This window comes from Cucumis sativus, chromosome 6, assembly GCF_000004075.3.
Source record: "Cucumis sativus cultivar 9930 chromosome 6, Cucumber_9930_V3, whole genome shotgun sequence".
Taxonomy (NCBI): domain Eukaryota; kingdom Viridiplantae; phylum Streptophyta; class Magnoliopsida; order Cucurbitales; family Cucurbitaceae; genus Cucumis; species Cucumis sativus.
In genome coordinates this window covers 24,982,523-25,001,759 of record NC_026660.2, presented here as the reverse complement: position 1 = coordinate 25,001,759, position 19,237 = coordinate 24,982,523, and the positions used below count along the sequence as shown (strand labels likewise).

Below are 19,237 nucleotides of genomic sequence, written 5' to 3'. Positions count from 1 at the left end.
ACATGTCCTAAATCCCAAGTGAGCTATCAATCAATTTCAAATTGGTATCCTAAACATTGTTCAAATGACTTAGTACTTGGTTGAAGTTATTATTGGTGAAGTTCTAATCCTTATATTGTTTTTATAGTGAAATTTTATCACTTCATCCACATTTTGGTGGAAGAGAATGCAGACACAACACAAGAAAACAAATGAAATGAAGTTGTGGAAAATAACAAAATCATATGTATGGCTTTAGGCATCATCCAGGAACCTTCATTATAGTAAGTGAGAGTGTCCTTTGCCAAACCAAACTCAATTGGCAAACTCAGCTTTTGGAATCTCATAATTGGATATCTTTTATTAACAAATTTCCTCCTTTTTCCCTCCCTTTTGAAAAAAAGACACAAAAATACAAATAATCAAGTAGTTTTCATTACCCCACCTCCTTTTCAATATGTTTCTCAGTCCATGAACAGACTCTTTCCATTGAAAAAATTATTACTCTTAGCCATCTCTTTCTAATAAATTATTTGGCCGCCGGTAGTTTTATACGGTTAGATGTACTAGATAAGTAACGAAAGTATTTCATATTTGTATCTTGAGATTATTAAAAGTAAATAATTTTCATAGTTGTGTTTTCTAGTTTCCTTTTTTATCAATGAGTTTATGGACATATGTGCATGTTTTATGGCTTCTTTATGATCTCATTTTGTATATATAACTTATCAAATCTCTACCTTTGATTGAGATTCTTCAGTCATTTCCTCTTTCTTTCTCTCTCCCTCTTTTCGCTTGACTGAAATCACCTTCTTTTAAATATCATCTCTTCTTCTTAGGATCTCAATCTTCATTTCAAGCAAAGAAGGTATGATTTTTTTCTTATAAAGTTCTTTCATTTCTGATGAATTTTCAAGTTTAACTTATATGGGCAAGTAGAAAATAAGCAAAAACATCACTTCTTGGCAATGTTTTGGCCTTTTTTTTCTTCTCATTTCCCCCTGCTTTAACTGAAGAGAAGAAGAAAGAAACAAGTTGGGGGGTAATCTGGTTTATATGAATTTTTTTTTTTTATCAATTTAGAAACTTTTACAGTGGTTTGAAGGGAAAATATTAGAAAGAAACTGAGGGGCTATTTTTTTTTTTGTTGTATATGAAGTACTTCTAATGAATGATCTTTTTGTTTTGTCTTGTTTATGAGAACAGTGAAGGTGTTGAAATATTGAGAGAGTGTTAAGACAGCAATTAGGGCATTAAACATAATAGATTGTGAAGGGATATAGGCAATATTACTTTGATTTGTGTTTAAATATGTTTGAAGGTCATGATTTTTAATTTGTAGTGTAACCAGATACAAAAAGTTGATGAGATTTGTTTGATTCCTGTTTTAAATGCTAAACTCAAAAAATGAGATTAGATCCTTAATCTGGTGATTTGATTTCAAATTTTTTTTTTATACTATGAATAAAATAGTGAATTGTTGCAGGTTGATTTCATCTGAAACTATGGAGTGGACAAGCAATATTGAAAGTGCCTTAAGAAGTAATCACGGCAGAAGTGGACATGAGAACTTCTCACTTCTGCACCTGTTTCAACATTTAAATGTAAAATTAAGCAACACTTTCTATATATTTACTTTTTTTTTCATCATTTCTTCTGAAATCTATTGCTTGCAAAATTACTTTTGAAATCATCTTCCGAGTTGTTCTCGAGAGTTAATTTATTGAAATTGTCTTGATTTCAAAAGTCAGTTTTGTCACAAATTTTGTTCTACATCAATGAAACTAAAGGAAGGCACTTTTTGATAGTAACATGGTGGTTTGTTTTGTTATATTGTATTAATTAAACTGTAGGGTGGCGTATTTGATGATCAAGAGGAAGTTGATTATGCTAAGGCAGTATCGCTCTCAGAAATGGAAGCTGTAAAGCAGGAAGCATTGATCATTGGTAAGTGATGATGTTAAAGATTCAAGTTTTTTTGCATTTATCTTGGTAGATTAAAGTTTGTTCAAGGTCTTGATAAATAATGTTATCATTTTAGAGAAACAAAAGATGAAAGTCATCACATCCCAAATTGAAGAAGATGAGGAGCTCGCCAATGCAATGCAACTGAGCTTAGTCATGGAGTGTTCTCTTTCAAATAACAGTGCACATGCTTCTTCCTCTCGACCTTTTCTGGCCTCTGCATCCAAGTAAAACTTTCCACTTGTCATATTTAACTTTACCAGGTCTCTTGCTTTTGAATTTCTGCAAACTCTGTCCTCTCTAAATTCGTTTTATCAATGGTTGGCCTGTTTAGGCTTCATCTTAATTAGTACGGAAATGCACACGCATGTTTAACTTGACCACTTAATCGTGTGGTTTTTTTGACACAGCATGTTTTATGCAGGATAATCTGTGCTAGATGCAATACCGAGATAAGCATACGCGAACATGTTTTCGAACATAATGGTATTGTTTGGCATATAGAATGTCTCGTATGTCATACTTGCAAACAACTAATCAAAGATGATGAGGTAGCTTTAAAGGAGGGAAGAAATCTTGGGCTTTGTTAAATTTGTGGAATCCTAAGTAATCTATCCTTAAATTTGATGATTATATGTCTGATGATTTGTGACAGTTATGCATGTTTGAAAATCGACCTTATCACACATCTTGTCCAAGGAATTTGAGGCATTCTAAATGCTATGTATGCAACAACTTTGTAAGTAATTTCAAGTCTTCAATGATTTTGATGTTTGCATATCGATTCTCTTATCAAAATATCAAGCATAGTACCATATCAGTTAAAACTTAGTTGGCCTAGATGTACAAGTAAGAAAAAAAATCCATGAGGTGGTTGAAGAAGTGCTCCTCTTTTCGTCTTTTTGTGAGAAAAACAAAGTGCTACAGCATGCTAAACTTTTATCTGTTCTTTTGGGGTACATGGATAGAAATAACAGAATTTCAAGAGAGGTGGAGAGATCGAGTGAGGAGGTATGGAAGGAGGCTAGGTTTAATACCTCCTAGTGAATGTTCGTTAATAGGCTCTTTTGTAAGTATGGCCTTGGTTTGATTTGGTTGGATTGGAGTCCCCTTTTGTAGTTAGGTTTGAGCTCTTTCTCTCTTTCTTGGGTCTTTCTAGTGGATTTTTTTTTTGTGTGCCCTTGTATTTATTTCATTTTCTTCTCAATGAAGCAGTTTCTTTCAAAAAAAGAAAAAAAAAACCATCAGTACTAGTCACTCAAGCACAGTGATTCAAAAACAAAACTATGTAGACGTAAGCCCAAAGTCGATGATATCACAGCAGAATGTTCTTTACCATCATCATCTGCATTTCTTTTTCACTTGTGTTTTTTCTGTTAGATCCCACATAGTAATGGGGTGGTTGAATTTCGAGAGCATCCTTTTTGGAAACAAAAACATTGCCCTTCCCATGCAACTGATGGAACTTCCATTTGTGTTAGTTGCGAAAGATTACAGGTAAATTCTCTCTCTCTTTTCTTTTCTCTCTCTGTCCCATACTCACAAATGTGAGCTTACTCTTTCATGCAGCCAAAAGGAATCAACTACATTCTACTTAAAGATGGCAGAAGCTTGTGTCCAAACTGTTCTAGCTTCAAGATTATGGACACCAATGAGTGCCAGCCTCTCTTCCATGAGATACAAGAATTCTTCTCAAGTTTAAACATGAAACTTAACCAAGAAATTCCATTGGGGATGGTTGAAAGGGAAGCATTGAACAATGCCATGGAAGGGGAAAAGAATGTAAGTGACACCGAGGCTTCTCTTTTGGTTCTTCATGGAATGTTACCCTTTTTGTCACACCAATCCTTTATTCGTTTGTTTGGATCAGGGACATCACCATTTATCCGAAACTCGTGGGCTCTGCTTGTCAGAAGAGCAAACCATTCCAATTGTTAGAATTTCGATCTCTTTATCTCTATTTAACCTCAATATATAAGACCGTTTTATTAAAATAATTGTTTTTGAATTTGACTGAATTGAATTGCTTTGATCATGATCATTATTGCTAGTAGATTCATGAGATGAAACATATTGGGAGTCGTTCAATCCTTGAGTTACTCACAAAGCAACGCAGACTTGTTCGTAATTGTGAAGTTACGGCTATACTCATCCTATATGGCCTTCCCAGGTACCATATTTGTTCAGAACATATAAGAAAGTTGTTAAGTTTAAGTTTTTGGGTTGTCATAGTTTGCTAGGACAATAAACTTTTATGTATCTTCGCGATAGTATAATTTTGTTTACGTCTAGACTGAAATAGTAAAATGTCTGATTATGTTTGTCTCTTCCTACCATCTTCTCAAACAAAAGATCATCGAGCATTTTTTTATATAATTATTCACTTTTATGATTAATATCTCGTTTTCGAAGTACGTATCACGTGTCTCCTGATCCTCCAACCATCCAGATATCTCATAACTAAGTCTTCAAAGGCTTGGCACTTTTTGTTCAGTAGCCAAGGACTTAATCTACGCAAGTTAAGTATAGGGCACAATTTCGAAACTATTTGTTAGGACAACTAAGACCTTTACATATCTTCACAAATGGTTCGTCCATTTTGAAAGTAAGTGCATGCGATTGATTTCACACATATTTCCTTTTACACAGGTTGTTGACAGGATCCATTCTAGCACATGAGATGATGCATGCTTGGTTAAGGCTTCAAGGTTATCCGAATCTAAAACCAGAAATTGAAGAAGGTATCTGCCAAGTCCTAGCTCACATGTGGCTGAAATCCAAAATCAATGTGGGATCTGAAACTGCCATGGGTGCTGCTAGTTCATCTTCTTCCCTGCGACCTCCACGTTCAAACAAGGACAAGAAACTGAGTGAAATAGAGAAGAAACTTGGCGAATGTTTCATACGCCAAATCGAACTGGATGATTCACAAGCCTATGGAGATGGGTTCAGGGTGGGAGAGCAGGCAGTTTCCAAGTATGGTTTGAAGAAAACTCTTGATCATATCAAACTCACTCAAACTTTCCCAGTTTGAAAGTTGATATTGTAGAAAAGAACACACGGGGATTGATTGTACGACGTTGGTAAAAAGTGAAAACATGTAATAAAATGGATAGTCATGCCAGTTAAATGTTCTTATCTGATTAGTTTTTAATCATAACCCTCTGATGATGAAATGTGGAAATGAATTATTGGCACCATGTTTTTCCAAATTTTGACCTTTTCCAAACTTTAGACTTTCTGTGTTTTCAAAGTCACAAGTACAGGTGTTTTGAAAAAAGTTGTTTTTTGATGTATAAATTGAGTTTGATTCTTCTGTACTTGAGACTTTGAAAAGTTTAGTACAGGTGTTCAGAAAAGTATACAACTCATGCTTTGATTTTGTCTAGTAATCCACTTCTTTCTAATCATCTGTCTGTTATATTATGAGAAATCATCTAATATTTGTTCAATAGGCATATTTCATGGTTTAGATATAGTTTTGTTACTTGTGTTAGACGAAAGGAACTATATAAAATCACATTACGAAACTCAGAGATTGATCAATTTTTTAACAAAAGGTAGGAACTACATACGTATAACCATTAGTTAAAGCTGGGAATAAGTTTGAAGAACCCTCAAATTTCATACGTCATGGAAGAAAGAAGAAAAAGTATTTGTCAAAGGTTTTGGCCTCTTGGCAGTTTGTGAGATGAAGTATCTGCAGCTACAAGAGATGTGGAAAGGGAATCTCTACAAGCGGATAAAGTCAAAAAGTCCTTAAAGTCTAAAGCTTCATCAATATAAATAATTAAGAACAAGAACTCAGATGAACTATTCATAAATCTCTATCTCTGCTCTTTATCTCAATCTCAAGACCAAGTTTCAATTTGAGAAGTAGCAGATCCAGTCATGGATATCACTACGAACTACGAAGAACAAGGATTCTTCAGTCAGCAGCAATGGAAGCTATTCTAATGTAAGTCCTGTTCTGTTTCCACATTTACTCTCTTGAAGATAGTATTTAGATGAAGAGTAACGTAAAACTAACACGTAGCAATGTGAAAGTCGGGGAGGCAAACCGATAATTTGTGTGGTTTGTTATATATATAGACAAATAGAAGAGGTGATTTGTTTTTCCTTGAAAGAGCTTCAATATATGCAAGAGATGTGCTGTATATAGATATAAACGATATTACAGCTTTGGATTACAAAAATGAAGTAGAAGAATCAGACATGATTTACAATGTGGGAAGTATAAGATCCTATACTTAAAATGAATGGCTCTAATTCGACAAAAACAGAATTTCTGATCAGATCTGTTATGAGTTCAGCTGTGTCACACAGAAGTGTTTGGCAATTCCCAAGACAAAGAACTGCTCAAAATTCTACAGAGGGACTGAACAATGTCATCCATGGACGGGCGTTGAGACGGATCCTTGTTCATGCATAGCTTGGCGATATTCATCACAAGAACAGCAAGTTCAGTGGGAAAGTTGCCTTCTAATGAAGGGTCCATCAGGTGGTTCAAATACTCCTTCCCATCTTTTTGATCAAGCACCTTCTCAAGAAGGTCAGTCAACTGCAGATTCTCCTTTCTGTGCAACTCCGAAACCTCCTTCCCGGTAAGCATTTCGATTATCAAAATCCCAAATGAATAAACATCAAGCTTTGTAGACACCAAACCATTTTCGAGATACTCTGGAGCCATGTAACCTCTTGTTCCAACAATGTGCATTGTCAATGTAAACTCGCCTTCTTCCCATCCTGCTGATCTTGCCAGACTGAAGTTTGAGATCTTGCCTCTGAAATCATCATCAAGAAGTATGTTATCCATCTTCAAATCCTTGTGAACATGAGGCGGATTTGTAAAACTATGGAGATAATTTAGTCCCGTTGCAACATCTACCGCAATCTGTATTCTCTGCGTCCAAGTTAAGAATCTGTCATTATTGCTACCATTTGAATCAATCCAGTCACTCAAGACACCTTTGGCAGCATACTCAAAAACAAGATACCAATGCCCTTCCTCAAAACAAACCCCGGAAAGGCGAATGAGATTCGTATGGTTCGTCTTGTTCAGTAAATTGATCTGTTTCGACACATCTCCATTCATCTTCTTAATAGCGGCAGAGTCCCCATTGATTGTGCCATGATAAACAGACCCTTTAATCAAATGGGTTGAACTGAAATTATCAGTTGCATCCTGCAGCTCTTTAAACGTGTAAGCTTTAACAGATTGAACAACGCTAGATATACTATCCAAGGTGATAGAAGAAGAATCTCCATCCAACTTTTTCTCTGATGTCTTCTCAGTTGATTCAAAGCTATCAATTTCTATAGGTGTATGCTCAGTTTTCTTCTTCCTTTTCCTCACACACGCAAAGAAAACTACAGCCCCAATTACAGCTGCTAAAACAACTCCTCCGACAACGGCGACAAGGATATAAACCCATGTTCTTTTAGAGGCCGGAGAGGGAGAAGTGGGCAGAGACGGCGGCGGTGGTGGGGATGAATTACGCTCCTTCATTCCAGTGCTCGACGGCTCAGTTTTAAGGGGAATTAAAAGAGTTGTAAAAGGGTTGACGAAGGAACTTCCTTGAAGCTCGTTGGCATCGAGAATAATCCCCATATCCGCACCAAATGATTCAAATATTTGAGCGATATCAAAAACAGTATCACCGAATACAACCAAGTAACTCAAAAGGTAATTGAAACCCATATCAGTCTGATTCTTGGTGGGACAAGCACATCTAAGAGGAACAAGAATTCTTTCCCCACCCTTTATACTCGTGACACTAACATTGGGATTCTGAGATATAAGAGATTGACAAGTGGAGAGACCTTGCAGGGTTTCATTTGCAATGACAAAGTAAGAATCACCGGTTCGTGTTGTAAAAGAAACATTTGATTGAAAAAACTGACCCGAACAGGAGCATGTGGTTGGAACAAGCACCAATTTATCCGGCGGGAAAGTGGCGGAGGCGTTGACGGAGTTGACCCGAGATAGCTCAGAGGGGTCGGAACCTAAGAGAGTAGCAATGGAGGAAACAGAGTTAAATGGAGACCGAGATCGGAAGGTGAGGAAGGAGTGGCAATTCCGATTGGGGGTGTTGCAAAAGTAACCCAAATTGCCGGTTGATCTGTGGGTGACGGCACAGTCAGCGGTGGTGGATCCGGCGTAGGGTTGCTGAGAAACAATGAAAGAGAAGAAGCAAAACAGAGAAGCGGTGAAGAAATGGAATTGGAAGGAATCCATGATGAAATTGGGGGAAATTTTCAGATGGGGTTTGTTAAAAAACAGTGCTTATATATTGGAAAAGGTCAAAATTGGATGGAGGAAGGAGAAGAAGTGTGTATTGGATCTTGAACTTGCGCTGGGAAGACGAAGCAACGCGGGATGTGGCAGTGCTGTCATTGTTTCTTCGGTTGACTTGGAAGAAGGAAAAGATGACATTTCGAAATTTAATATAGAGAAGAGTGGGAAGAAAGTAGTCCAAAAGGGACAATCTTTGTTTTAATATGGTATTGTTTAGAACAAATTGGTGATGATGTTGATGAGGTAATCAAACCAAAGATGTAGAGATTGTACAAATGAGAAGTTTTCAAGTTTGAGTAATGGAATAACTCTTCATTGGCGGCTCCCAATTGCCCCAATTTTCATTATGAAGCAACTACAATTGTTTTTTCATTTTTTCACACTAGAGCAAAGAATACAAGTCTTTTTTCTCTACACTAACAAATGATTTAGTTTCTACTGTGAACAACGATGTTGAGATCGATATAAATTGAATGAAGATCAAATTTGTTCATTACTTACCATCAATAATTTATTGTTGACCTTATTCTAGTATCTTCATGATTACTTATTAGTTTTTCTGTAAATCTTAAATTTTTATAGAAAATTTGACAAAAATATTTATAATGAATTTTGTTTTTTTTTATTGGACAGAGGGGAAATAGATTTTTCTTTTAAGGATATATGTGTGTATATATAATTATCTAAATGTAGCCCACATGACGTGTGTTGTCACTCTCGACTCTCTTACTTTGGTTTACCTTCGTTTCTTTCACTCTCTCTTTCTCCCTTCTCTGCCCTTCAATCTTAATCTCTCTTTTCATTCACCGCTCTTCTCCTTCTCCTTCTTCTCCTTCTTCTCCTTCTCAACCATTCTTCTTCAGTCTCTCAGCTTCTATTTCGATCCTCCCACCCATTTTCTCGTTACCATTTTCGCAGAGCTTCAATCTTGGTAAGTGGCTTCCATCCCTTCTCTTCTGCAATTTTTTATTAGAAGACACTTGACACTTGCACAAAGAATTAGTAAACAAGTCTGAAATTTTGAAACACCCAAAACCAAGGCAAGCTTAGTGATTCGTATATAAAGATGTAAAGCTCATGTTTTTGTTGCTAGTAATGAAACTGTGGGGTCAAATTTGGCCGAGGTAGTTCCCAGCATTTATTCACATTCTATGATTATTGCTTTTGTTGTAATGGAAGGGGTTCACTTTCCTGGGGGATTTTGTAAATGGAGTTTCTTTCTTTTTGGTTCTTAACTAGCTCTGCGGCTGATTGCACAAGTGGCCGTGCTTTACGCTTGATCGAATTATTGCGCCAATTCTTAGAGATGAGAGCTGCCCCCGTCCCTATCTCCTTTTTGCCAAATGGTAGTCACATCACTACTCAAAGGTACCGTTGGACTCGTTATTTTTTAGCTTGAATGAATATATCTTCTCTTATTTAACAGATTTGCATGTTTTTTTCTCCCGATGGTTTGTTGCGAGATATATTCAGTGAATAGTGTTGAGTTATAATGTGTGCACAAGCTTCCCTTTCTTTGATTCTTTTTCTGTCAATTCTCTCCATGCTGAGAATGTGTCATCCAGAAGTTTTGTTTTATATAGGGTTCAGGTTTCGTTCCAAAGGAAACTCTTTTCTTGCCGATCAAGATCTGGTTAGTGCTTCAGTTTGAGGTTTCGTTGAGTTGTCATTAACTTCTTGTGGCTGTTTAATCTCTTGATGAATTCGTGTGGTCGTCTTTTGACCATGCTAAGTACTGTGTTTTGATGATCTACTATGCAGATTCTGAGATAGATGGATCAGCCAACTTAAAGGTAGTGTCTCCAGCCCTTCTAACAGCAGAAAAAGAAGAGGCCAAGGCAGTTTTAACCTTGTTTTTAAAGAAGCAAGGTCTAAGCAATGCAATTGCTGCAAGAACAATAAACAAGTCCGATAGCTTCATCGATCATCTTCTCTTAAGGCTTCATTTGATTCACAAATCTCGGTATCTAGTAGGTTCGACTTCAATGTACTTGTATCACCGATCACATTGAATTTGATTTAGTTGGATGTAGACTGGCATTGCCAGAAATTATAACCTAGTTCACATGACTATGCAGGACGAGAGTTGACGACACTTGAAATTAGAGATGCTTTGAATCCTTATCTTGAGTCCCTTTTTGAAGAGCATGGGACTCATCTTGTGCATGCTGTGGAAAACTTTCCTAGCCCTTCTATTAAGGAAAAGACTGCTACACCAGTTCCTGTCTCAAATTCAACAATTGACACGAAGAAGCTAAAAGCCATCTCTCGAGTGAGTGAACTAGGTCCTACTGGAGATCTCCGACCAGAGATTCTTTACCTGATTGAGCATGGCTTAAATCTTGATCAGATTAAAGAAATTACTCGCAGATTCCCATCTTTTGCTTACTACAGCTTGGAGGGAAAAATAAAGCCTGTGATCGAGTTTTTTCTTGATCTTGGGGTGCCAAAATCTGATATCCCTATTATCCTCTACAAGAGGCCTCAGTTATGTGGAATTAGTCTGAGTGAAAATTTAAAACCAACGATGAAATTCTTAGAAAATTTGGGTGTGGACAAGAAAAAATGGGCGAAAGTGATTTACCGTTTTCCAGCAATTCTCACCTACAGCAAACAGAAGGTCGAGACAACTATTAGTTTCCTCTATGAATTGGGACTCTCAGAGGAGAGGGTTGGTAAAGTATTGACCCGTTGTCCAAATATCACAAGTTATAGTGTTGAGGAAAAATTAAGGCCCACGGCCGAATATTTTCACACTCTGGGAGTCGATGTTGCTGTCCTTCTGTATCGTTGCCCACAGACATTCGGTCTCAGTATTGAGGCTAATTTGAAACCAGTGACACAATTTTTCTTGGAGAGAGGTTATAGCATGGAGGATGTTGGAACCATGACCTCAAGATATGCAGCCTTGTATTCTTTCAGCTTAGCTGATAATTTAGTGCCTAAATGGGATTTCTTTCTAACCATGGGATACTCAAAAGCAGAGCTAATCAAATTCCCCCAATATTTTGGTTACAGCTTGGAGGGGAGAATTAAACCAAGGTATGCAATTATGAAAAATAGCCAGGTGATGTTGTTACTGAACCAGTTGTTAACATTATCAGAAAGCAATTTCAACAAGGCAGTGATAAAGAAAGTGAACAAGTTGCTTCTCAAGAATTGACTGACTTTCTACAAAAACAAGAGTATTATAAGTGGGAAGCTTTTATGATGAGATATCTGGCCTTGCAGTGCCTTGTCTGCAACAAGAGTTACCGTGTCCCATGACGACAGAATGGGCTTATAAGAAGGGATTAATGCATCATGTGGTTCATTTTTTAATTCCACACTTTTCATCTTACTGTGAACTTCCATGAGTTTTAAAGTGTGGATATGGAAGACGGAATGCCTGGGGCTGGGGTGAGCTTTTGTGTACTTGGCCTGGAGATGCCTTCTTGAATCTCGATTGATCCATCTCTTTGGTCTTCATTTTTATTCTTATATGTCCATCTCCCACCAATGTAATAATTTTAGTACTTACGTCTTAGTGTGTACAAAATTTCAAATTTTGGGGAAAATGCCAATTCTATATTTAAAGATAAGCTTTTGATTATCTGAACATTGTGCAGCACACAAGTATTTGGATGGTTAAAACAAGATGAAAAATCATGAAATGAGTTCAATCTATGGTGATTATCAATTTGAAAGAGTATACATTATTAGACAATTAAATTCGATTATGTTCGTTATGGTATTTATTAGACTTATTTTGTATAAATTAATGAAAAAAATTCGAATGTTAAAGACATTATAGACATTTCCTAACAGAAAAAAAGGTGATTGGAAGAGACGAAGGTTCCATAACTTTTTCTTAATTAATTGAATGAATAGTAAAAAATAATAAATTTGACAAAAAAATCCAAAATTTTGATAAAGAAAATTGTCCAAATAATTTTTTGAATATAAATTTGTCCACAGTACAAGTTGAGGTAAGTTTGGTATTTTTGAAGCGTTTTTAAATTAATAAGAGAAAAAATATTTATAAATAGAGTGAAATTTCATGTTTATTTTATTATTAATAATAGTTTGGTAAATGTTGGGTGTGTGTAAAATAATTTTGCTAATTGTTTTTACTCCTTTTTCGTTTTGTTAATTATTAAAATTCTCTCTATGCTCTAAACCCTCCCTCCAATTTTCAGCCACTGCACACTGCCGCCGCTCTTGCCCGACTCCGGCTCAGCGGCTGCCCTCGCACACTGCACTCTCAGCTGCCGCAGATATATTCTTCCCACGAACTCCCCGCTGCTCCTTCCGTCTCTCCGAGCATTCTGAGTTACTTATCTCTATCTTTCTCTCTCAGAATCACCGAGGTTCAGCCCCTCCACGCCGTTGGTGAGATCGCGCCGCCTTCGTTTATTGTTCAGATCCCCAAGGTTTTAGATTTTTTTTTTGTTTATTGGTTGGTTATCTTCACCCACAGAGAAGAAAATAAAAAAAAATTGTTTATAATTTTTTTTTCAACCCCCAGTCTAAATGATAACATAAAATTGAGAATGTGTAATCACAGGCTAGAGGGATGACAAGGAGCATATTAATCTTATATAAATCAATAATAATAATAATAATAATAACTTGTTGGAACTAAAAAGTTGCTCTGTGGGTGAAGAAATTTGTATTTGAAAATATTGGAAAAATTGTTTTGATGTTAATTGTTATTAGTTGAGGGTACTGATAAATGTCTTGTTGTGATGCGGAACAGTGAAAAGGTAGGACATTGAGAAATGGCAAGCCAAGCAGCTACTTCTATCACTGGCAACATGAAGGCAAGCCTTCTGTACTTTTACACCAATACATATTAATCATACGAAATGGTTGTGGAATGCATATTGTAGATTTAAGTTGTGCTTTTGGTTATGCGTGTTCTTGGTCAGTTGGTTTTAAAAATGATATTGTCTACTCTATCAGCTCTTGTTTCACAATCTCATGCTAGAGTTTGGGGAAATCTTTTATGCTACAGTTGGGGAACTGTTTGCTTGGAAACTCAGGTGGACCTGTTGCTGAACTTTATTTGATAAGAAACGTTGAATTAATAAAGAAGAACAATATTTCTATGCTAGGTTTGATTAGGGTTTACGTTCTGAACATTTAGAAACTGTTGTATTGTGTTTATTGTTACATTTTATTCGGGTAATTACCGCGTCTTTATAGGGTAAGGTGGTTAGATTTCCTTATGTCAGATCATTCTTAGTGTTACAGACTTCGAACATGCCTTCCCATGGTGTTTTATGTTAGCCATTAAATGATATTTTCTTCATGCACTGTTTGAAAATTAAGCTATCTTATGAATTTTGGTTTTCTATATATTTAGTTTTTCATCGTTTTTATTGATAACACCTGCCAGTTTCTTTAAATTGGATGAGGGGGGATTTTGGCACAGGCAATTTTAGAAAAAGGAGTAGGGCCTTTCTCCAAGTGGGTTTTGGAGATTCTATAAAGGACTATTTGGCATTCTATTATTAAAGAGAATACGTGTAGGATTTGGATGATTCATGAAGGAAAATTTCTATAGTAGCTGAAGAAGCCAGCGTTGTTTTCAATGACTTAAGTTACTATCTAATCGACAAGTGGCAGAAGAATGTAGAAGGCCCTTGGCTGGGCTTGGTACCTGTCTTCTCCAAGGATCCAAAGCTTTTGTACTATCATCAGTGATAAGCAGCAAGACACTAATAATTGCTAGATTTTTATCTTTTGAAGTAATTTGTGATTTAGAGAAATTTGAGACTGGTTTCATATGAGTGGAGCTGTAGAGATTCAGATTCCGCAAATACCTATTGTTAATAAATAAAAGAGGTAGTTAGACAAATTGACCTCTTTTCCCTCTTTTGTAAAGGACCTTAGCATACTTTTTAGAATATAAGTTCTCCCACTTCTATAGGTGAGCAAAGGAATTTACCCGCAAACCCAATATTAACTTGTAAGCTATTTGAAGGAGTAGCAAAATTCATTTTGTGATTGTCGTTGATGGTATAAATTCTGTAGGCAAAATTCCAGGAGATTCTCCTTGCTATATGAATACATTGTGTAGAAGGAGAAGTGAAGACTTAAAAACTGTATGTTGTGTTGATGCACTTCTAAGGACTTTCCAATGATTGAAGGAGCCTGTTTCCATGGATAATGAAGGAAGTTATGTTGGGATATGGGCGGGTTTATTTTAGCACTTAGGTTTCTCTGCTGTTATATGGATTATTTGATTAGAATGAGAAGAAATTTTTTATTTGGTTCTAAGTTATCAGCCAGGAACTTATGTAAGAATGAAATAGGAAGGCTTTCGTTTATAGTGGTTGGGATTTTATCCTCAATGAGTTTGGTCTGCCCTTGTGTCTTCCGGATCAGATTGATAGCCGGTTTAATTTCTCTTATTTTACTTAGCCTTTCCCCCGTGTTCTTTGAATAAGTGCTTTTGTTATACAAGCATAAACCATTAACATTGCTATGCATCAACAATGTTCCAGAAAGCACTTGCTGGCTTGAAACGCATCAATTTGGAAGGCCTGAGGTGGAGAGTGTTTGATGCCAAAGGCCAGGTTAGAATGCAATATTAACTCTTCACTTGATAGTAGGTTCCTCAGATTATGAGATAGAATGTTCAAGAGTAGTGATATTTGCTAGAAACAAAGAAAGATGCTCTAACTTTTTCTACCAGGTTCTTGGGAGATTGGCATCTCAAATATCTACTGTGATTCAAGGCAAGGATAAGCCAACATATGCACCCAATCGAGATGATGGGGATATGTGCATTGTGCTTAATGCTAAGGATATCGCTGTCACAGGAAGAAAACTCACTAAAAAAGTTTATTACTGGCATACAGGGTAAGTACTATATGTTTCTGTAGTTTTACTTAAAAAGTATTGGTCATTGGCACGTACTCTAAAGTTCGTTAATCTATTTTCATCAGTTAAGATTTCATTGGCATTTGTTTTGTTGAAATTTGAGGCAAAATTAGAACGGCATTAGTTTGTCGAAATTTTAGGCCCTGTTTGGTTCTTATTTTCAATTTCTTAAGTATCAGAGTTGAACTTTTAGCCAAATTTCACCAACAAAACACTTCTCCAAAAACTACTTTTTTTTAGTTTTCAAACCACTACTTGCTTTTTAAGAACATTGATAAAAATTAGATAACCAAAAACAAAAAATCAAATGGTTATCAAAGAGGGGTTTAACTTTTGGTTAAATCTAAATGACTTAGAAGGCGTATTTGGATTACTTTTCTAAGACTTAAAAAAGAATTTTCTTCTCTTAAAAACCTTTTTCTAAAATCTTAAAAATTCAATCCAAACAAGTGCTTGATTTCTATCTGCAGAAAAGTAGAGGAAGGAGATCACTTTAGTGCTGCTTTGGTAATATAGTAACAGTTTGATGTGGTCTGTGTTTCATTATTTGTCTTCAACTATGCGTGGCCTTGTAGGTATGTTGGGAACCTGAAGGAAAGAACTTTGAGGGAACAGATGACCAGAGACCCTACAGAAGTCATACGTAAAGCTGTGTTACGCATGCTTCCAAAAAATAAACTGCGTGATGTTAGTCCTTAAATTTATTTGGTGTTTAAGATCTTCTGTTACCAATGGAGGACTACGTCAGTTGTTTATTAAATCTTCATCCTTTTTCATCCGCCATTGTACACTACAGGGTGGGTATTTATATTATAACTTCTATTTAATGCAGGATAGAGATCGAAAACTGAGAATTTTTGCTGGAGATGAACACCCTTTTGGCGACCGTCCACTGGAGCCCTATATCATGCCACCTCGTAATGTAAGAGAGATGCGTCCTCAGGTAAGACGGGCCATGATTCGAGCGCAAAAGATGGCCGAGCAACAACAAAACAACAAGAACGAAGGAAAGGAAAGTAGAAAGAAAGAAGAGAAGGTAGAAGTGACGGCCTGATTTCTTCTGTCCTTTGTGGGAGTTTTGTGTAGATCTGAATTAGCTTGGAATTTGATTGAATTGCATCAGAGCTGTCTTTAACGGAACCGTGTAACTGGGATTTGATATCATTTGTAAAGATATGATGCCATGTTTGTTCAATGCTTGGATATCCAAGGGAAACGTGTTTAGTTTCTTTTGCTTTAACTAATAAGTTATTTTGTTGCCATTACACTTTACGATCACTTCCAATTATTCTTTTCTTTTAGAGATGAAAAGGCATGGTGAAGTTGCCAAAAACAGGACATAATGCAACAAAGATTTAATATTTACTATAATCATTGTTCAGAAGAGTAATGAAAAGCTAAAATAAGCTTGATCGGTATTGTCTATATATTTTTTCATCGGTTGAAGTTTCAAGTATTTTTTTTAAACGTTCATACCTCTACTCATACTACAATTTTTTGTAAAATTGCAAAGCAGCATACTCGTAAATTTAATTTCACTGCCGGCTCAAGTTTTTAGTTCAATTTTAGATTGGACAATATGTTTTATATTTTTTCCTTGTTTTTTTAAGTGATAGTATCATCATAGTTGGACAATAATTTAAATTTTAAACCCATCACAAAGGTTAATATTAATTTTTAAGATTAAATTATAAATTTAGATTTTACTTCAACGTTTTCTTTTGTCTCTATTTGGTCCTATAAGGTCGAAAATTAGAAATTTAGTCAATTGGAATTTAATTTCTTTTAGCTCATCATACTTTGGAACAAGAATTTCTTGAAAGGGTAAAGTTACAAACACATAAAATTCAAATATATATCTAATAAATCAATTAGTTTTACAAAAAATTGAATTTGTCAAAAAAAACAAATGTTATGTATGTTTGAAAGTTTAGAGACTAAACTTATATCTCAAACTTTTGTTATTATTAACAAAATGTAAACTTACACTCACAAATGCTTGTGTTTAGTTTGAGAAGGTCACCATTGTTTTGAATTATGTTGAAATAAGGTAACTTCTAGCTAATTAGGGTTATCTATTTCTCCCACATCGAAACACATAAAAGGCTGCTCCTTTTTATTCAACGAATTCCCAACCTAAGCAATCGCCGAGTCCGGTTGCGCTGGCTTATGACCCGAGTGGGGGCGTTATATTGATGGAACGGAAGGTTTCATCCTGGTGGGCTGGATCTGTCGTGGCTTCATTCTGGGCCGCCCGTTTCAAGCATGGAGAAAGCCATGGAGCTTAGGCGGAGGCCCAAGTACCATGGGCTTGTAAAGCGGGGGAGAACGCGTGAGGCTGGCTTCACAGAGCAACGTCAACTTCCCTCTCCTTGCAGTGGAAGGATAACGGTCCGTGTCCGTCGGGTCCAATTTGTCCCAGTGGGGTGCCCCTCACCGAACCATCCTTCTTTTTCTTTAGCATTTTAAAAAAAAGGTTTAAGAAGAGAGCTATTTTTAAAAGTGAAAACATTAAATATAGTTCATGTTTAATGAAGGAGAATTATATAAGAAGGTATTAACGATGTAATAAATAAGTTGAGTTTCTTACCCCTTAAGGTAACAAAAAAGAAAGGAAAAAGAAAAAGAATTGAATCCACCGACAGAATTGTTATAGAAAAAAAGAATGAAGAAAGAGAGCAGAAGAGATCTACTTTTCCAAAAATTAATTCAAAAACTGAAAAAGTCAAAAAGTCAATTTTAATAAAAGTGAGCAAACAAACCGCGTTCTTCATTTTTATCAAAGATTCCCTCCTAATCCCTCCCTCCTTCCTTTCTTTCCTTCTTTCCAAACTTCATCCCTTTTTTTATCTTAGCAAATCTAAATAAAAATTAATATTAGACAAGCATCCTTTAACAAACATAAAGTATAAATAATTGACATAGTTTTATATCTTAAAATGGGATATTTAAACTTATTATCTCCACAAATGTTGTTTACATTTACTTTTGATTGATTCATGATCAAAAAGTATAGGTATACATATTGTAATTTTATCTTTCTTCTAATTTACTAATATAAGAATCATACATAGTGATAGTTCGTTGTAAAGTCAATTAACATATTCTTTAAAAAATCAATCTTCAACCATAGATCCATTTTTTTAATACAAGAGGGCCTTATATTTAAAAAAAACCATAGACATATAGAAATTATATCAAAACTTGAGTCAGTATCAAATTTTGAGAAATAATATTAACAAAATCTCTCATGTAACTCCCAAAATGTTTTGCTTAAAATTAATCCTTCAAACCAAAAAAAATGATTTAAAGAAAACAAATGGCAGTATTAAACAATTCGAATATTAATTGATTTGGGGGATAAGATATTATAGTCCATCGTCAAACTATTGAGCTACATTGGAATTTTTTCTATTGTAATATTTTTTTCATGAGAAACTAATAATCATACACTTTCTTTTCTTTAAGAAAAAAAAATCATACACTTTGATAATGTCCAATAAAGTAGTGTTGGTTTGGAGCAGACATATGAGAAAGAGAGAAAGAAATTCTTTCATAATTGACAAATTCAAATTCTTAGGTTCACATTGCCACTGCCCAAAAGCCACATGATGGGATATTTTTTTAACTAAAAGAAAACTTTAACTTAATTTTGGTTGTTTAGCAATCATTTCATTTCATTTTCATTTATTGTTGTTATATATGTTTTCTTAATTTCAGTTCACACTTCTTCTTCTACTTCTACTTCTATTTTTTTAAAAAAAAAGGTTAAACTAAGTCTAATTTAAATTTTAGAATTAGACTATAATATATCCTTCTGAACAAATAATATTTATTACTCCTAGATTTTGACGTTTTGTTATAATTAAAATTATTTTTAGCAATTTTGTTATTTAAAAGAATTTTTCAAAATTGATCATTTATTAAACTTAATTCTTTAAATAGTTGATATTGAGAAAATGGAAGGTAAGAAGATGAAATAATAAGGTTGATAGAATAAATTAAACTATATATATATATATATACACATAGGAACCAGAAAATGTATACTTAGTTAGCATACTTAATAATGGTTTAGTAACCTTAATTAAGATCATTAATGACACAAGTATAAAAAATAAATCA

The 19,237-nt window shown here is 35.2% G+C and overlaps 4 protein-coding genes across 6 annotated transcripts; 3 read left to right on the top strand and 1 right to left on the bottom strand.

Moving 5' to 3' along the window:
• The first annotated feature begins 578 nt into the window (after positions 1 to 578).
• Positions 579 to 5,156, top strand: LOC101204053 (protein DA1-related 1). Its single transcript, XM_004141902.3, has 11 exons — positions 579 to 847; positions 1,466 to 1,583; positions 1,833 to 1,926; positions 2,021 to 2,171; positions 2,369 to 2,495; positions 2,600 to 2,683; positions 3,325 to 3,441; positions 3,514 to 3,726; positions 3,815 to 3,877; positions 3,999 to 4,114; positions 4,594 to 5,156. Exons 2-11 carry the CDS (start codon positions 1,485 to 1,487, stop codon positions 4,976 to 4,978), a joined length of 1,449 nt encoding a protein of 482 aa, XP_004141950.1. The 5' UTR covers positions 579 to 847; positions 1,466 to 1,484; the 3' UTR covers positions 4,979 to 5,156.
• Positions 5,157 to 6,043: 887 nt separating this feature from the next.
• LOC101203004 (lysM domain receptor-like kinase 4) lies at positions 6,044 to 8,565 on the bottom strand. Its single transcript, XM_004141981.3, has one exon. It carries the CDS (start codon positions 8,180 to 8,182, stop codon positions 6,263 to 6,265), a length of 1,920 nt encoding a protein of 639 aa, XP_004142029.1. The 5' UTR covers positions 8,183 to 8,565; the 3' UTR covers positions 6,044 to 6,262.
• A 360-nt stretch (positions 8,566 to 8,925) lies between these two features.
• On the top strand, positions 8,926 to 11,840 carry LOC101203240 (transcription termination factor MTERF5, chloroplastic). 2 transcript variants are annotated; one of them, XM_004141982.3, is made up of 5 exons: positions 8,926 to 9,173; positions 9,482 to 9,610; positions 9,826 to 9,875; positions 10,004 to 10,216; positions 10,321 to 11,840. In XM_004141982.3, the coding sequence occupies exons 1-5, from the start codon at positions 8,941 to 8,943 to the stop codon at positions 11,403 to 11,405; spliced, it is 1,710 nt and encodes a 569-aa protein (XP_004142030.3). In that variant the 5' UTR covers positions 8,926 to 8,940; the 3' UTR covers positions 11,406 to 11,840. The 2 variants fall into 2 exon arrangements, with proteins under 2 accessions (XP_004142030.3, XP_031742599.1); XM_031886739.1 differs by having other exon boundaries at positions 9,808 to 9,875.
• Positions 11,841 to 12,339: 499 nt separating this feature from the next.
• Positions 12,340 to 16,384, top strand: LOC101204778 (50S ribosomal protein L13). 2 transcript variants are annotated; one of them, XM_011659505.2, is made up of 6 exons: positions 12,340 to 12,654; positions 12,981 to 13,044; positions 14,734 to 14,805; positions 14,925 to 15,091; positions 15,688 to 15,799; positions 15,945 to 16,384. In XM_011659505.2, the coding sequence occupies exons 2-6, from the start codon at positions 13,003 to 13,005 to the stop codon at positions 16,164 to 16,166; spliced, it is 615 nt and encodes a 204-aa protein (XP_011657807.1). In that variant the 5' UTR covers positions 12,340 to 12,654; positions 12,981 to 13,002; the 3' UTR covers positions 16,167 to 16,384. The 2 variants fall into 2 exon arrangements, with proteins under 2 accessions (XP_011657807.1, XP_011657808.1); XM_011659506.2 differs by having other exon boundaries at positions 12,347 to 12,613.
• The last annotated feature ends 2,853 nt before the right edge of the window (positions 16,385 to 19,237 follow it).

What these genes read in the sequence shown, in the direction of transcription:
- LOC101204053 (XM_004141902.3), top strand. Translation starts at nt 1,485, where the DNA reads ATGGAGTGGACAAGCAATATTGAAAGTGCCTTAAGAAGTAATCACGGC. An exon ending in AACTAATCAAAGATGATGAG is followed by an intron (nt 2,496 to 2,599) that starts GTAGCTTTAAAG and finishes GATTTGTGACAG; the next exon opens with TTATGCATGTTTGAAAATCG. An exon ending in GCTATGTATGCAACAACTTT is followed by an intron (nt 2,684 to 3,324) that starts GTAAGTAATTTC and finishes TTTTTCTGTTAG; the next exon opens with ATCCCACATAGTAATGGGGT.
- LOC101203004 (XM_004141981.3), bottom strand. Translation starts at nt 8,182, where the DNA reads ATGGATTCCTTCCAATTCCATTTCTTCACCGCTTCTCTGTTTTGCTTC.
- LOC101203240 (XM_031886739.1), top strand. Translation starts at nt 8,941, where the DNA reads ATGACGTGTGTTGTCACTCTCGACTCTCTTACTTTGGTTTACCTTCGT. An exon ending in TTCGCAGAGCTTCAATCTTG is followed by an intron (nt 9,174 to 9,481) that starts GTAAGTGGCTTC and finishes GTTCTTAACTAG; the next exon opens with CTCTGCGGCTGATTGCACAA. An exon ending in CAAATCTCGGTATCTAGTAG is followed by an intron (nt 10,217 to 10,320) that starts GTTCGACTTCAA and finishes ATGACTATGCAG; the next exon opens with GACGAGAGTTGACGACACTT.
- LOC101204778 (XM_011659505.2), top strand. Translation starts at nt 13,003, where the DNA reads ATGGCAAGCCAAGCAGCTACTTCTATCACTGGCAACATGAAG. An exon ending in CTATCACTGGCAACATGAAG is followed by an intron (nt 13,045 to 14,733) that starts GCAAGCCTTCTG and finishes ACAATGTTCCAG; the next exon opens with AAAGCACTTGCTGGCTTGAA. An exon ending in GTTTATTACTGGCATACAGG is followed by an intron (nt 15,092 to 15,687) that starts GTAAGTACTATA and finishes GTGGCCTTGTAG; the next exon opens with GTATGTTGGGAACCTGAAGG.